Source organism: Symsagittifera roscoffensis, chromosome 2 (assembly GCF_963678635.1).
Source record: "Symsagittifera roscoffensis chromosome 2, txSymRosc1.1, whole genome shotgun sequence".
NCBI classification, from domain to species: domain Eukaryota; kingdom Metazoa; phylum Xenacoelomorpha; order Acoela; family Convolutidae; genus Symsagittifera; species Symsagittifera roscoffensis.
In genome coordinates, this window is record NC_087063.1 from 59,185,882 (window position 1) to 59,204,480 (window position 18,599).

The following is an 18,599-nucleotide window of genomic DNA, read 5'->3' on the forward strand; positions in this document are numbered from 1 at the left end:
TTTTATTTTTCCAATCCGAGGGAATAATTGTTTAGAAGTCTTGGATGTAATATCTGTTTCTTTCTCTTTGTTGTTTGAAGAAATTGGATTAATGGATATACATGTTCCCTTGTTAAAGTAGTGTGGGAAGTGCTTCTGAGATACTTCGATTCCCACTTTGGGTAAAAAGTCGTTTCCAAGGAGATTAGTCTCGAGTCCTTCTGTCAGAAAAAAGTATCACTCTCCATGAGACTATCCGTTCGAAAGTATAGGTAAAATTAACTTTCCAGTGATGTTAATCGCGTTGTCTGTAAACCCACAGTAAAGCTCTTTCGACGACTGATCCACCGGGAAAATTTTTAAGTAGGGGTCTCATAGCTTCAACTTGTGAAGGGCATTCCGTTTGAGGAATCTCACTGCGCTGTTAGTAATTTCTTTAATTCTTTTCCTTGGTTATCGTAATTAGTGGTCACATTTAATACAGAGTTATTGCTCTGTCCGGATTCTGACCATGCATTGATTACTCCACAACATTCTCTATTTACACGGTCGTTATTTACATCCGGTTGTTCCGAGGGATTATTACAATCTGTATTATGTAAAGTTTGACTATCTACTATAATTACATTTTTACGACCTAATTTACATAGCCTGATGAAATGTTCTCGGTTTTTACAGGATGTACAAATTGTGTCCTTAGCAGGGCACACTGCCAGGTGTCCTTTTGAAAAAGTTCCGCCGCATTTCATACAATTGTTGCTCCGTTCGATGTTTAAAGTTGGTTCCCTTTTTTCATTAAAATGATTTAAAGGTTTGGTTCAAGAAATTCCGTTGAATTTAAAATTACTCGCCCTTCTCATGTGGTTCTTGATTCTTTCTTTCGTCAATGAGAGCCACTTCTAGTGCTTCTAGAGTTGGTAGAATTTCTGTAAGGAGTTTCCGTTGAATGTCCGAGTTCTTCATTTTTTTAATAAAAAAGTTTGTATCCATTTGTCTTCTGATGCGGAAAAATTACACTTCTTTGCCATTTCTGCGAGGGCTCCCAAGAAATGCCCCAACGATTCTCTGTCTCTCTGTTTTCTGTTCAATAGTTTGTGTCTTTCAAACGTTAGAACTCAGAAATTTAGAGGAATTTGACGATTTTCTTTCCTTCGTTTTCGAGGGCTAAAAACAAGATTGATCGGAGTTTTTTGTCAGCTTCTTCAAATCTCATGCCATTGATCTTTTTGTTTCCATCTTTATTGAAGCTGTCTCTTCATCTTCATGTTTCTTTTGTTCACGGATATTTTTTGCCAGATGGGTCAGTTTTTGGGTTTCCGCTTCGCCCTCCGGGGGATTTTCCAATAGTGGCGGGTGTGTGTGGTATCGCTCCATCGGGTTTAGAAGGTTGTCTATGTCGATGTTTCCTTTGCGATTACTGCCAGTTGGAACAGATCGCTCCACTACTCCCAGGGAATTGGTGGGTCCACCGTATGGTTTTGCCATAATGAAGGTATACCTCTCACGTTTCATTCGTTACTGTTTAACTGCGCCATGATGAAGTGTTTCTTTGTTACAGCTAATTCTACTTATGTACAGATAAAAATGTCGGTTAAAAAAGAATTAACCTCAAAGTTATAACATTAAAAAGTGAAAGAGCATTCTCTCCACCAGAGAAAATGAACGCATAAAGGTCATAAGTAAGTACCAGTTAACAAATAATTATAAAATATGAATAAGATAATGCAATTCACATGAAATTTCAAATTTGGTTTTGACGTTATGACAAAACTTTCTCATTAGGCAAAAAAAATATTAAAATTTTTTGGTTCAGAAAAAACTCCTACACCTGTGATTTGTTTTCTTAAAGTCATAGGATTTTTAAATTGGGACTAATTTGGCCAATTTAGCATTAATAAAGCGCGTCAAGTTTTTCAGAAGCATATAAAAAGCCCGCCGAAAAAATCCAGCCTCCATTTTTTTTATTTAAGCTGAAGCACGCTAATTTAGACAAGCAATGTCAAAATCAATTTGTTGGATGTGGCTGAAGGTCGTTGTAACACTGAGGAGATTTTTCTTGAGAACTAAAATTAAGTTGGAGCAGAAATAGTAAATTAGTTAAACTGAAAATTGCTTATGGCTACCAAAATGACCTTCTGACAACTCCAGAAAAAAAAAGATTTTAAATTGACTTCGGTGGGATTTGGATAGATAAAATGAATGGCCATAGTCCATTTTGGTTCAATCGGCTAAAGTCCAAATTGGTCTAATTACAGCTAAATCCATACTAATTTAATCGCTTTTCATGCACAAACATCTAACTTAGTTTTACCAGACATATCAATTGATGAAGTAGACAAGCAACAGCTACATATTGCATCGAGAATTTTTTGAAAAAATTGAGACACGCAAGAGCGAGATGTGAATAAAGTTCGAGATGCAATATAGGCTGTTGCTGATCTGCCATTTGAAAAGCAAAAAAACCCACATTTGAAAAAAAAATCAAGCTCAAATGAGATTTTTTACTTTCTAATTTGTTGTGGATGATTGTTCTGGGAAAATTATTGCACTAGTGTTTCAAAATTGTATTTGATAAGCTAGTGCATTATTTGAAACACGAGTGTAATGCTTTAAAATTGCACTAGTGTTTCAAATATTGCACTAATGTTTCAGATATTGCACTACTGATTCAAGTAATACACTAGTTTTTCGAATCTGGCCCGGAAAAATATTGAAAGCATGTGTTTTATATAGTTTTTAATCCGTTTTTGTTTCATATGCACTTAGAATTGACTTGAACCGTTTGAAAATTATCTTAAAATGGATTTGAATTCATTTCAGGGCATTTTTGTCTGTGCGGTTTCACATAATTGGTGCTGGCCTAAAAGTATTAGAATAGTTTCTTAGGTCCATTTGTCAAAAGTAGTCGATGAATAATGTTATTGAAATACTCACCAAATAAATTTCTGTTTTAGATGGCCAAACTAGTGGAGTGCTTCTCCAACCATGTTTTCCTGGCTTCCAACCCAGTAGACGTCGTATGGGGAGAACACACAGTTCTGACGTCAGAGTTCTCCTGCATGGAAAATCTTGTCAAGAGAGGACATTGGAAGTACTATATTAACCTAACAGACGATGAATTCCCACTGCTTACAAACATGGAACTGGTCTAGATTCTTAGCAAGTTTCACGGATCCAACTTGATCTCACGTCCGTTTATTGATTTCATGTATCTCTTTTACAAACAGTACTTGTCAGACGTACGCTGCCAGCTGATATAGCTCAGTAACGATCCCAAATAACCTTTATTGATCCAAGTATTCCGCAGTCGTTTTTCTAGACGGATGGGAGAAACATACTTGAGGAAGGGGCAGAAGGTGGCCTCTCACCCCTTCCGTTGCCACTGTCACGCTACTTCCCGTTAGGATTGCTGCTAGTCGGATGACTTCGTTTCTCAAGTTGTAGCAGAGCAGTAGCTTAATTATCAAATTTCAGTATTTTTATAGTATATTTTTTAACGGAAATCGGAGCTCATCTACCATAAGAAATAATTAATAGAACAAACGTCAGAGAACCTTGAATGAGAGTGTATTTACTGATTTGTCGAACTTTTATAGGGAGTTTGACAATTCCTGAGCGACGTCTCAGACCTTACCACGGAACTTGACTAAAGGTCGGTTAAAAGTGAATTATCCTCGAATATAAAAAAAAACATCAAAAAATGAAAGAGCATTCTCTCCGCCGCTGAGAATGAACGTATCAAGGTCATAACTAAGTAACAGTTATAATGACTAACAAATTATATAAAAAACATGAATAAGATAATGCAATTCCTATCATTCCCCATAATAGGAAAAGAAGTTAAACTAAATTAAAGGCAACTGGCCCTTTTCTCCCCCAAAGGAAGTTGACGAAATTTTAATAATACCGCCAAATACTACAGTAAAAAATTTTACTCCGTAGGATCATCTGTTTGGAATAAAGGCAGTTAAGCTAAGCCATAAAAAGCTTAATAAGCTTAAATCGGCGTGATAGGTATGATGAATCCGACGGAATACGCTCCAAAAAATACGCTGACTAGTTAAAGATAATTAATCCTAACTGCACTTGGTTTTGTTACTCTCTTTGAGTGATTTAAATCTAAAAGCACAATGATTAGCACTAAGAGTAACACTGGGTACTAGATTGAACAAAATTTGACTTAAAAAAGTTTTCAGTTTTGAAATTTGTCGTCTTCAATGAATTTTTCTAATCCGGCATCAAAGAGTTCGCTATCGAAATCTACGAGCTCGTCAAAATTTTTTACAGCCTCTCTTAATGACTGGTCGGTGGAAGATATAGAAAATGTGTCCGAGGATGGTGTCTGATACACTCGCTGTGATTTCCGCCGATTGAATACTGAAGAGTGGAGTTTTCTTGTCCGAAGGAGTTTGTGTAGAGGAAGTTGTGGTATAGCCAGTTTGATCATTACCGTCGAGTGAGATTGGAATTAGTGCTGACCCAGGTTGGTTGTCTCTGTCTTCTATAATATCTATGTCAACCTTTTACCACAGAATTGAGGAGGTTTTTACTTTCTAATTTGTTGTGGATGATTGTTCTGGGAAAGTTATTGCACTAGTGTTTCAATTTTGTATTTGATAAGCTAGTGCATTATTTGAAACACGAGTGTAATGCTTTAAAATTGCACTAGTGTTTCAAATATTGCACTAATGTTTCAGATATTGCACTACTGATTCAAGTAATGCACTAGTTTTTCGAATCTGGCTCGGAAAAATATTGAAAGCGTGTGTTTTATATAGTTTTTAACCCGTTTTTGTTTCATATGCACTTAGAATTGACTTGAACCGTTTGAAAATTATCTTAAAATGGATTTGAATTCATTTCAGGGCATTTTTGTCTGTGCGGTTTCACATAATTGGTGCTGGCCTAAAAGTATTAGAATAGTTTCTTAGGTCCATTTGTCAAAAGTAGTCGATGAATAATGTTATTGAAATACTCACCAAATAAATTTCTGTTTTAGATGGCCAAACTAGTGGAGTGCTTCTCCAACCATGTTTTCCTGGCTTCCAACCCAGTAGACGTCGTATGGGGAGAACACACAGTTCTGACGTCAGAGTTCTCCTGCATGGAAGATCTGGTCAAGAGAGGACATTGGAAGTACTATATCAATCTAACAGACGAAGAATTCCCACTGCTTACAAACATGGAACTGGTCTAGATTCTTAGCAAATTTCACGGATCCAACTTGATCTCACGTCCGTTTATTGATTTCATGTATCACTTTTACAAACTGTACTTGTCAGACGTACGCTGCGAGCTGATATAGCTCAGTAACGATCCCAAAAAACGTTTATTGATCCAAGTATTCCGCAGTCGTTTTTCTAGACGGATGGGAGAAACATACTTGAGGAAGGGGCAGAAGGTGGCCTCTCACCCCTTCCGTTGCCACTGTCACGCTACTTCCCATTAGGATTGCTGCTAGTCGGATGACTTCATTTCTCAAGTTGTAGCAGAGCAGTAGCTTAATTATCAAATTTCAGTAATTTTATAGTATATTTTTTAACGGAAATTGGAGCTCATCTACCATAAGAAATAATTAATAGAACAAACGTCAGAGAACCTTGAATGAGAGTGTATTTACTGATTTGTCGAACTTTTATAGGGAGTTTGACAATTCCTGAGCGACGTCTCAGACCTCACCACGGAACTTGACTAAAGGTCGGTTAAAAGTGAATTATCCTCGAATATAAAAAAAAAAAAAAAAAAAATGAAAGAGCATTCTCTCCGCCGCAGAGAATGAACGTATCAAGGTCATAACTAAGTACCAGTTATAATGACTAACAAATTATTTAAAAAATATGAATAAGATAATGCAATTCACATCATTCCCCATAATAGGAAAAGAAGTTAAACTAAATTAAAGGCAACTGGCCCTTTTCTCCCCCAAAGGAAGTTGACGAAATTTTAATAATACCCCCAAATACTACAGTAAAGAATTTTACTTCGTAGGATCAACTGTTTGGTATAAAAGCAGTTAAACTAAGCCATAATAAGCTTAATAAGCTTAAATTGGCGTGATAGGTATGATGAATCCGGCGGAATACGCTCCAAAAAATACGCTGACTAGTTAAAGATAATTAATCCTAACTGCACTTGGTTTTTTTACTCTCTTTGAGTGATTTAAATCTTAAAGCACAATGATTAGCACTAAGAGTAACGCTGGGTACTAGATTGAACAAAATTTGACTTTAAAAAGTTTTCAGTTTTGAAATTTGTCGTCTTCAATGAATTTTTCTAATCCGGCATCAAAGAGTTCGCTATCGAAATCTACGAGCTCGTCAAAATTTTTTACAGCCTCTTTTAATGACTGGTCGGTGGAAGATATAGAAATTGTGTCCGATGATGGTGTCTGATACACTCGCTGTGATTTCCGCCGATTGAATACTGAAGAGTGGAGTTTTCTTATCCGAAGGAGTTTGTGTAGAGGAAAATGTGGTATAGCCAGTTTGATCATTACCGTCGAGTGAGATTGGAATTAGTGCTGACCCAGGTTTGTTGTCTCTGTCGTCTATAAAATCTATGTCAACCTTTTACCATAGATTTGAGGAGGTCCTACGTTACGGCTGTGATTTCTTCCGAACGTGGTAGTGATTTCTTCCGAACGTGGTCCCTGGGTAGTAGCATTGTCATCTGAGGAATCAACAATCTCATAGTTCGGGAAGTCGACAGATTTGTCCCCCTCACTTTCATCCATGGCTCCGTTGGAGCATTTGAGGGTTAAGTCTGAGGGGGAGTGAGTAGTTTGTTGAGGTTGTGTTGAGCTCTGTCCTGCAGGGATTATACTGATCGGGCAATCCAACGGATCCGAAAATGAAGTCAGTTTATCTAAAATCTCAGATTTTATGTTATCCTGGGTTGCTTGGGGGTCTAGAGAGGTAATAGAAGGTTCATGTTGGCTACAATTATCCGAAATAATGCGTTCTCTAATCATGTCTCTGCAAGGGATACCGCCCGCGATCCTTCCCCAATCGCTAATGTCTGACGTATCCGACGGAATTATCATAGATTCGTCACCTGTTAGGTAGCCCGCGTATGATGCAGTGTCTTTGTTTCGTGTTGGTTTGCTCCTGAATGGTTTGGAGGATGGGTTTGACACTCTCGTCCTAGTGTTGTTGTCGGAAGTGGCCGATTTTGTCAGCTGGCTTGTCTTCGGTCCTGTTTTTCTTGTCGGCAGAAGTTTTGGTTTGGTCGTCTTCCTTGAACATATCTCAAAATCATAGTTAGGAAATGATGGAAAAAAGATATTACCTCTAAAGTCAGATTTTCTGATTTTCGGATAATCTTTCCGTCGGATATTTCTACCGTGGTTTTTGATGCGCTTATAACTTTCTGGTTAAGTTGTTTGTAGAAAGGGTTTCCATGTATGCTTCCTTTGGTTTTCCGTAGTGTTTTACCTTTAAAAGGACTTTGGGGAGGCAAGCGAGAAGAAGAAGGCTTCGAGGCTGATGGGTATTCCGACTCATAACCCTTTCTCCAATGGGGACTGGTTCTTTTTTGGTATTAGGTTGTGTTCGTAGCCGTCTTCAATCCGATCATCTGCTTTCCAGCCTAGTGCCCGTTCCTTGCATAAGATTGATTTTCCTTTGTCTAAAAATCCATCGGATAACTTATTACAGGCCAATTGTTTCCAGATCGTATTAGGTTTCCTATTGAAGTGTATTTCGAATGGTGAGCATATGATTTTTTATTGAAAAGAAGAACGAAAATTCCAAATAATTTTTGAGATAGCGTGTAGTAGAGTAGGGTTTTTTTGGTCGAGTACCATTGCTAATAAATCATTTTTTACAGCATGAACAAGTTTTTGTACAAGACCGTTAGAGCGATGTTCGCCGACTGTACAAAATATTAATTTAACATGATTGGTATCACAAAATAATTTAAAATCCTGGCTAGTAAAACAGGAAGCGTGGTCAACGCACATAGAAACTGGAATGCCATGAAGGTAAAAACAATCCCGGAGAAATTCAATCACTGTGTTTGAAGAGGTTGACGATGTTATTTTAGCCGATGGAATTTTCGAAAATCGCTTGATGCATAGTAGAAGGTATTTAATCTTTCCCCAAGTGAAATCCAATGGACCCGCAATATCGAGATTTAATTCCTCGTAAGGTTCGGATAATGTTGGCAGTTTGCTGATTTGAGTCTTAGGTATAATGCTTTTTATATTCTTACCGGTTTGAGTGCACTGGGAACAATTTATCCCGTGGAAAAAAATCTGGCGAGTTATGTGTGGTCACCATAAGTACTGTGCTAGGTACTTCATACCAAAATGTCCAGGATGGGATTAGTAAAAAGTTTTCAATACCGCGTTTCGTAGAGTAAAGAGGATAACAAGTTTTCCATCCATGTAGAGCAGTCCGTCGGATTCATGCAGATCTTTTGTAAATTGGTTTAGGTAATAAGAGTTGGCGTTAATCTTTTCTATTTTATTTTGAAAGGCTTTAACGATCGGACTTAACACCGGGTCTTCTTCACTCAAAATGGCAACAATTTAGAGTTAAATAACGAATTTAGGTCCAAAGGTCGTTCCGACAACTTTAATTTCTCACAGTATTTTGTCACTAAGTTTTTGTGTTTGGATAAAATTGGAAATTCGACTTTGACCTGAATACCGGAAGTAGAAGAATTAATTAAAATTATTTTGACATATTTACACTATTTACAATTTTAGGATCCTGAGAAATAAAAATTAAGCTACAATTAAGAATTAAAAAATAAAGAAAAGCTGAATTTGATTAAGAAATTTTTGTTGAATCAATGTTCAAGAAATCCGAAGGAATACATTTAGACTTACAAAGTTTAGTTCTGTAGTGTTATAGATTGCAAATTGGAACAGTTGAGTTGACGAGTTTGAGAACTGTAATTATCACATAATTACGTAAATTTGCGTGATTGGAATTTCCCATGTTTGAACCAATACCACTTCATATCGATTTTCCGTTATCTGATGGATTCAAAGCCTTATGGTTTTTCCGGATAGCAGCAACAACAAGTTCTTTGTCTTAATGAGATGGGGAAATTGCTTTTCCTGAAGGGGATCTAGAAGTTAGATCTGTAAATCCCATGTCATTCCCTGCTAAGTGTTTTATTGTGAAGTTAAACAGTAAAAAACTATCAACCCATCTTGTAAAACGACTATCAAAAGTTTTTTTGTTCTTGATTTGGCGAGAGTGTTGAAAGGAGGGCTTTATGGTTGTTGGTAATTTTAAATTCTGAGTCGTAAAGATACTTTTTATAATGTTCATCCGCCCAAACAACTCCCCGCAATTCCATTTCATTTGTGGAATATTTCGATTCATGTGGATTTAAAAATCTTGAGGCGAAAGTGACTGTTTTCCAGTCAGTTCCATGAAGCTGTTTGGGGGAGGCACCAATTCCATTATGAGAGGCGTCAGTTTTTACTCTGGTATTACGTTTGAAATCAAAGTGTGTGTTTTTGGTAAGGCTGACTAATTGTAATTTGATTCTCTCGAATGCCTTTGTGTGATCTTCGTTCCATGGAGAAATTAGTTTCATATTTAGTAGAGGTCTTCAGCGACTTTCGAGGGATGCTAAGTTTGGCACAAATTTGATAGATTGGTTTGTTGACACACCGAATATATACCGAATAATTTTTTAAAGTTTTTTGGAATTGGGATATCTTTGATAGCCTTGGTTTTGTCAATTAAAAGGCGATCCCTGATTTAGATATTTTAAAGCCATGCCACTGTATTTCTTTTTGAAAGAATTTAAATTTTGGCCATTTGACTGCGAAATTGTAATTCTCTAAATTCGGTAAAATTTTATGAACAATGTTCTTGTGTTCAGTACAACTTCCTTTGGAAGCAACTAAAATAACGTCGAGGTAACAATTTGTAAAAGGAATTTTTCTGATTGTTGAGTCCATGACTCTTTGAAATTCATTCGGTATATTGCCGAGTCCATAAAAACTACTTAAAAAACTGGTAAGTGCCAGTTGTGTCTCCGCCTACCAAGCTAAAATTGCATTGACTGCTGGTAAAGTTATCTGAAAAAAGTTGGCTGTATGTGTTCTTTAAGTCCAAATTGGTAAACCAAACTTCTCCTTCATAATCGTTTGAAATTCGAGAGTAAGTTGTTTTGTAATTGAATTTTGATTCTAGAGCTAATTTGATCAATTTATCCTTTTTGCGGGTGATAACTATTGGACTAATAAACCTAACCTCGTCGCAACTTTCCAACTTTTTGATGTCCTTCGGATTTAAGTCGACATAGTTCTGTCTTTACTGAATGAAATAAATGGAGGGGAACACGTCTGCATTTTAGTTGTATTGGTTTCAAATGTTCATGGAAATGTGATATTTTTGTTTGGTTTTTAATTTTTCCAATCCGAAGGAATAAGTGCTTAAAAGTCTTGGATGTAATATCTGTTTCTTTCTCTTTGTTGGGTGAAGAAATAAGATTAATGGATAAACATGTTCTCTAGTTAAAGTAGTGTGGGAAGTGCTTCTGAGATACTTCGATTCCCACTTTGGGTAAAAAGTCGTTTACAAGAAGATTTGTCTCGAGTCCTTCTGTCAGAAAAAAGTATCATACTCCATGAGACAATCCGTTCGAAAGTATAGGTAAAATTAAGTTTTCAGTGATGTTAATCGCGTTGTCTGTGAACCCATAGTAAAGCTCTTTCGCCGACTGATCCACCGGAAAAGTTTTTAAGTAGGGGTCTCGTAGCTTCAATTCATGAATGAAGGACATTCCGTTTCAGGAAGCTCACTGGGCTGTTAGTAATTTCTTTAATACTTTTCCTTGGTTATCGTAATTAGTGGTCACATTTCATACAGAGTAATCATCGTTATCGCTCTGTCCGGATTCTGACCATGCATTGATTACTCCACAACATTCTCTATTTACACGGTCGTTATATACATCCGGTTATTCAGAGGGATAATTACAATCTGTATTATGTACAGTTTGACTATCTACTATAATTACGTTTTTACGACCTGATTTACATAGCCTGATGAAATGTTCGTGGTTTTTACAGGATGTACGGTTTGTGTCCTTAGCAGGGCCCACTGCCAGGTGTCCTTTTGAAAAAGTTCCGCCGCATTTCATACAATTGTTGCTCAATTCGATGTTTAGAGTTGGTTCCCTTTTTTCATTAAAATGATTTAAAGGTTTGGTTCAAGAAGATCCGTTGGAATTAAAATTACTCGTCCTTCTCTTGTGGTTCTTAATTCTTTCTTTCGTCAATGAGAGCCGTGTCTAGTGCTTCTAGAGGTGGTAGAGTTTCTGTAAGGAGTTTCCGTTGAATGTCCGAGTTCTTCATATTATTAATAAAAATATTTCGTATCTATTTGTCTTCTGATGCGGATATATTACATTTACTGCCCAAACAACTTTACTGCCCAAACGTTTCCCCGCAATTCCAATTCATTTGTGGAATATTTCGATTCATGTTGGTTTAAAAATCTTGAGACGAAAGTGACTGTTTTCCAGTCAGTTACATGAAGCTGTTTGAGGGAGGCACCAATTCCATTTTGAGAGGCGTCAGTTTTTACTCTCGTATTACGTTTGACATCAAAGTGTGTGTTTTCGGTAAGGCTGACTATTTCTAATTTGATTCTCTCGAATGCCTTTGTGTGATCTTCGTTCCATGGAAAAATTAGTTTCTTATTTCGTAGAGGTCTTCAGGGACTTTCGAGGGATGCTAAGTTTGGCACAAATTTGATAGATTGGTTTGTTGACCCGAAGAATGATCCTAATTTTTTAAAGTTTTTTGGAATTGGGATATCTTTGATAGCCTTGGTTTTGTCAATTAAAGGGCGATCCCTGATTTAGATAATTTAAAGCCAAGCCACTGTATTTCTTTTTGAAAGAGTTTACATTTTGGCCATTTGACTGCGAAATTGTAATTCTCTAAATTCGGTAAAATTTTATGAACAATGTTCTTGTGTTCAGTACAACTTCCTTTGGAAGCAACTAAAATAACGTCGAGGTAAGAATTTGTAAAAGGAATATTTCTGATTGTTGATTCCATGACTCTTTGAAATTCATTCGGTATATTGTCGAGTCCATAAAAACTACTTCAAAAATTGGTAAGTGCCAGTTGTGTCTCCGCCTACCAAGCTAAAATTGCATTGACTGCTGGTAAAGTTATCTGAAAAAAGTTGGCTGTATGTGTTCTTTACGTCCAAATTGGTAAACCAAACTTCTCCGTCATAATCGTTTGAAATTCGAGAGTAAGTTTTTTTGTAATTGAATTTTGAATCTAGAGCTAATTTGATCAATTTATCCTTTTTGCGGGTGATAACTATTGGACTAGTAAACCTAACCTCGTCGCAACTTTCCAACTTTTTGATGTCCTTCGGATTTAAGTCGGTTTAGTTCTGTCTTTACTGAATCAAGTAAATGGAGGGGAAGACGTCTGCATTTTAGTTGTATCGGTTTCAAATGTTCGTGGAAATGTGTTATTTTTGTTTGGTTTTTAATTTTTCCATTCCGAAGGAATAATTGTTTAAAAGTCTTGGTTGTAAAATCTGTTTCTTTCTCTTTGTTGGGTGAAGACATTAGATTAATGGATGAACATGTTATCTTGTTAAAGTAGTGTGGGAACTGCTTCCGAGATACTTCGATTCTCATTTTGGGTAAAAAGTCGTTTACAAGAAGATTCGTTTCGAGTCCTTCTGTCAGAAAAAAGTATCATTCTCCATGAGACAATCCGTTCGAAAGTATAGGTAAAATTAAGTTTTCAGTGATGTTAATCGCGTTGTCTGTGAACCCATAGTAAAGCTCTTTCGCCGACTAATACACCGGAAAATTTTTTAAGTAGGGGTCTTGTAGCTTCAATTCATGAAGGAAGGACATTCCGTTTCAGGAAGTTCACTTGGCTGTTAGTGATTTCTTTAATTCTTTTCCTTGGTTATCGTAATTAGTGGTCACATTTAATACAGAGTAATCATCGTTATCGCTCTGTCCGAATTCTGACCATGCATTGATTACTCCACAAAATTCTCTATTTACACGGTCGTTATATACATCCGGTTATTCAGAGGGATAATTACAATCTGTATTATGTACAGTTTGACTATCTCCTAAAATTACGTTTTTACGACCTGATTTACATAGCCTGATGAAATGTTCGCGGATTTTACAGGATGTACAATTTGTGTCCTTAGCAGGGCCCACTTCCAGGTGTCCTTTTGAAAAAGTTCCGCCGCATTTCATACAATTGTTGCTTCGTTCGATGTTTAGAGTTGGTTCCCTTTTTTCATAAAATGATTTAAAGGTTTGGTTCAAGAAGATCCGTTGGATTTACAATTACTCGTCCTTCTCATGTGGTTCTTTATTCTTTCTTTCGTCAATGAGAGCCACGTCTAGTGCTTCTAGAGGTGGTAGAGCTTCTGTTAGGAGTTTCCGTTGAATGTCCGAGGTCTTCATAATATTAATTTAAAATTTTCGTATCCATTTGTCTTCTGATGCGGATATATTTCACTTCTTTGTCATTTCTGCGAGGGCTCCCAAGAAATGCTCCAACGATTCTCTGTCTCTCTGTTTTCTGTTCAATAGTTTGTGTCTTTCGAACGTTAGAACTCAGAAGTTTAGAGGATTTTTAGGATTTTCTTTCCTTCGTTTCCGAGGGCTAAAAAAGATTGATCGGAGTTTTTGTCAGCTTCTTCAATTCTCATGCCGCTGAATCTTTTTGTTTCCGACTTTATCGAAGTTGTCTCTTCATCTTCATGTCTCTTTTGTTCACGGATATTTTTTTCCAGACGGGTCAGTTTTTGGGTATCCGCTTCGCCCTCCGGTGGATTTTCCAATAGTGGCGGGTGTGTGTGGTATCGCTCCATCGGGTTTAGAAGGTTGTCTATGTCGATGTTTTCGCTGCGATTACTGCCAGTTGGAACAGATCGCTCCACTCCTCCCAGGGAATTGGTGGGTCCACCGTATGGTTTTGCCAAAATGAAGGCATACCTCTCACGTTTGATTCGTTACTGTTTGACTGCGCCATGATGAAGTGTTCCTTTGTTACCGCTAATTCTACTTACGTACAGATAAAAATGTCGGTTAAAAAAGAATTAATCTCGAAGTTATAACATTAAAAAGTGAAATTGCATTCTCTCCGCCGGAGAAAATGAACGCATCAAGGTTATAACTAAGTACCAGTTAACAAATAATAATCAAATATGAAGAAGATAATGCAATTCAAATGAAATTTCAAATTTGGTTTTGCCGTTATGACAAAACCTTCTCATTAAGCAAGAACTTATCCAAATTTTTTGGTTCAAAAAAAACTCCTACACCTGTGATTTGTTTTCTTGAAGTCGTGGGATTTTCAAATTGGGACTAATTTGGCCAATTTAGCATAAATAAAGCGCGTCAAGTTTTGCAGAAGCGCATAAAATGCCCGCCGAAAAAATCCAGCCTCGAATGTATTTTTTATTTAAGCTGAAGCACGCTTATTTAGACAAGCATTGTTCAAAATCAATTTGTTGGATGTGCCGGTTGAAATTTTCCAATTTTTTAAATTTTTTTTTCTCCAAGTTTTGTCGTAACTTGGAAATTAAAATAAATTCAAATGCCCTGAATGACACCTAGAACATTCAGAGCCTGACGTTGATAAAAGCAACTTTGCTTAGTTTTTTCTTTTTACAGCTTAAGCGTCCACATTAAATGTTTTACCAAATTGAAATTAGAGTCTTAAATGGAGGATTTTTAGGCGATTGCAAAGTTGTTTGAAAATTGAGTTGTTGTTTCATGCATTTTCTGAATACTGGGCATTTTATACAGGTTGTGTGCAGATTTTCTTGACTTGTTCAGCCCCTACATAACATGAATAAATTGGTAATGAAATTGGTAAATTATGCTTTTCAGTTAAATTTTTTATGCCGACGTTTGACCTTAAGAGACAAAAATGAATACTAAATGCGAAAAATCTAAAGCAAAATTTATGGTTCCTAATTGTGTTTTATTGTACTTTTGCTGATTCGTTTTAGAAAATAGTGCTTAGATGTTGATCTAAGAAGTAGAAATTGAAGGGTTTTGTTTAAAAAGTTTTTTCATTATCGCTGGAACTATTAGAACACAAAATTTCATAGGTTTTTTGCTGTCACTGATGATTTGCGATACCTACGTTTCTTCAAGTGGCTGAAGGTCATTGTAACACTGACGGAGATTTTTCTTGAGAACTAAAATTAAGCTGGAGCAGAAATAGTAAATTAGTTAAACTGAAAACTGCTTATGGCTACCAAATTGACCTTCTGACAACTCCAGAAAAAAAATGATTTTAAATTGACTTCGGTGGGATTTGGATAGATAAAATAAATGGCCATAGTACATTTTGGTTCAATCGGCCAAAGTCCAAATTGGGCTACTTACAGCTAAATCCAAACTAATTTAATCGCTTTTCATGCACAAACATCTAATTTAGTTTTTCCAGACATATCAATTGATGAAGTAGACAAGCAACAGCTACATATTGCATCGAGAATATTTTGAAAAAATCGAGACACGCAAGAGCGAGATGTGAATAAAGTTCGAGATGCAATATAGGCTGTTGCTGATCTGCCATTTGAAAAGCAAAAAAAAACCCACATTTGAAAAAAAACCACGCTCAAATGTGAATTTTTACTTTCTAATTTGTTGTAGATGATTGTTCTGGGAAAGTTATTGCACTAGTGTTTCAATTTTGTATTTGATAAGCTAGTGCATTATTTGAAACACGAGTGTAAAGCTTTAAAATTGCACTAGTGTTTCAAATATTGCACTAATGTTTCAGATATTGCACTACTGATTCAAGTATTGCACTAGTTTTTCGAATTTGGCTCAGAAAAATATTGAAAGCGTGTGTTTTATATAATTTTTAATCCGTTTTTGTTTCATATGCACTAAGAATTGACTTGAACCGTTTAAAAATTATCTTAAAATGGATTTGAATTCACTTAAGGGCATTTTTGTCTGTGCGGTTTCACATATTTGGTGCTGGCCTAAAAGTATTAGAATAGTTTCTTAGGTACATTTGTCAAAAGTAGTCGATGAATATTGTTATTGAAATACTCACCAAATAAATTTCTGTTTTAGATGGCCAAACTAGTGGAGTGCTTCTCCAACCATGTTTTCCTGGCTTCCAACCCAGTAGACGTCGTATGGGGAGAACACACAGTTCTGACGTCAGAGTTCTCCTGCATGGAAGATCTGGTCAAGAGAGGATATTGGAAGTACTACATCAACCTAACAGGCGAAGAATTCCCACTGCTTACAAACATGGAACTGGTCTACATTCTTAGCAAACTTCACGGATCCAACTTGATCTCACGTCTGTTTATTGATTTCATGTATCACTTTTACAAACAGTACTTGTGAGACGTACGCTGCGAGCTGATATAGCTCAGTAATGATCCCAAATAACGTTTATTGATCCAAGTCTTCCGCAGTCGTTTTTCTAGAGGGAGGGGAGAAACATAGTTGAGGAAGGGGCAGAAGGTGGCCTCTCCCCCCTTCCGTTGCCACTGTCACGCCACTTCCCGTTAGGATTGCTGCTAGTCGGATGACTTCGTTTCTCAAGTTGTAGCAGAGCAGTAGCTTAATTATCAAATTTCAGTATTTTTATAGTATATTTTTTAACGGAAATCGGAGCTCATCTACCATAAGAAATAATTAATAGAACAAACGTCAGAGAACCTTGAATGAGAGTGTATTTACTGATTTATCGAACTTTTATAGGGAGTTTGACATTTCCTGAGCGACTGCCTCAGACCTTACCACGGAACTTGACTAAGTACAAGGGATCGGCTCACTGGCTGCTCAACTTCGAAGCGGTCAAGTTTGCACTTGAACAACCTATAGCGCAGGCCTTGAATGCATCTTTGACTCCTTATTTTGCAACAGAAGAATCCTTCTTTCAAATTCTCAACTTCAACCCACAGGTCAATTTTCCTGGCGGATGGCGTAAAAATGTTTCCGATGAGTCCTACAGTGACCCCGGCATCAGCAGGTAGAACGACAATTTACCCTTGACAATTTGCGTTTTTGTAACCCTAAAGTTCTTTTTAACCCAAGAGAATATATTTCAAAAACTAATCGATCTTATGTGATCGATGCTTTTTTTCGTTAATACTTCGACAGAATACGATTGAGGTTATATTCAAAGGGGGATATGATCATAGCACGGGGAACTAGTTCTTGAGATGTAGTCGACTTTTTTTGAAGCCGAACACCGAGGTCAACTAAAAACTTAATCTTCCTTTTTGCCTAAGCTAAATTTTGGAAACGCCATGCCTTACTTTCTGATCTTGAGTACAGTTTTTGAAAGGTTTCTCAGCGACAAAGGACAATATTTGAAGCTTTTAACCACATTTTGTTACTTATAGGGTAGATTGTCGTTTATTAAACCATAGACATAAAGAATGGCTGACACATTCATATAATTGCGCAAGCGGTCGAAAACAAAGAAATTTATGCATGCTTGGTATAAATCAAGTTCCCGTTTTGACTCGGAAGTCTTACGGACGCAAATTGGTGGCCAACAAATTTCCATGGAATTTCCAGCCTCTGGCTTGGGACTGTATGGTTGTATGGCATATGCAACGAGTTCTGAATGAGTTTGAAACTGGAAAAATTGCTCACGATTTCAAGTATATAATCGAAAATCACTATTTTAAATCTGCAAGAAAAGTTGTTGGATTTTAGTTTTCGTAACTATTCTGTTTCTCAGTTCTTGTTTCAAACGCGTGTGAAAAGCGTGTATTATGAATGCCTCATATTGTTGTCAATTTCAAATCTTTAAATTTTGGTATTGCTCCGACCATTGGAAATGGGGAGGGACCTTGTATTCCGGTGCGTTTCAGTATTTTTTTGCTTTCCAAAAAGTGTCCCCAGTGTCGAGAAAAACCTGTTCAAAATTTTTGATTTTTTGTTTTATTTCGAGCGAATAAAGCAAGCGAGCAGGCTTACAAGCTAAAAAATTTGCTTACTTAATTTGAAAAAAAAATCTAAACCGTAGTTCTCTAAATGCTATGGTCGAAACATTCTGTGCTACTTGCACAGCAACCGGCTATCTTTGTTTTAATTTCCTAATACATAATTTTATGCCTGCGCTCAAAACCCAAAAATTTGCTGGCAACTGGCAGATGTCACAATCCCTGACTAGTGCTACAATATCTTCATCAATCCCGATTTTCCATCTGGTATAGTAACAAAGAAAAAAATTAGAATCAGACAAAAATGTGCAATTTTCGTAAAAATTTACCCGGTTCAGGGAAAGTCCTGTTCCCTTTTCAAAAAAAATCGATAATTTTTTTTGTAGATCCTCGAATTAGATTTTTAAAATCAAATTGCTTCGCTATTCATTAGCTTCGCGCCAGGGGCGGGGGGCGGACGCTTCCCCCTTCCTCAGGGATTCGATCCCCTGCCGACCCAAAGGGTCCCCCCTTTAATACTTTTAAGAAATCCAGTTTTGGCCGACCAACCTTAAAGTTTTTCTAAAGACGCTTTTGGCGGCAATATATACTAATTTTGCTGAGGGGGGGGGGGGGCGCCGAAAAAACGCAATTTTTTGGTCAAAATTTTCCAAAAAGTGCCTAAAAACGCCTGTTTTGGCCTATTTTTTTCAAAATTTTGGCTGC

At 36.8% G+C, this 18,599-nt stretch overlaps 2 protein-coding genes across 2 annotated transcripts in view; one reads left to right on the plus strand and one right to left on the minus strand.

The window, feature by feature from the left end:
* Positions 1-18,599, minus strand: part of LOC134839416 (uncharacterized) — a 541,178-nt gene that overhangs the window by 464,815 nt on the left and 57,764 nt on the right. The gene's annotated exons all lie outside the window — the stretch shown is intronic.
* Positions 16,033-17,726, plus strand: LOC134839556 (N-acetyllactosaminide beta-1,6-N-acetylglucosaminyl-transferase-like). Its single transcript, XM_063855146.1, has 3 exons — positions 16,033-16,291; positions 16,699-16,969; positions 17,373-17,726. The coding sequence occupies exons 1-3, from the start codon at positions 16,057-16,059 to the stop codon at positions 17,662-17,664; spliced, it is 798 nt and encodes a 265-aa protein (XP_063711216.1). The 5' UTR covers positions 16,033-16,056; the 3' UTR covers positions 17,665-17,726.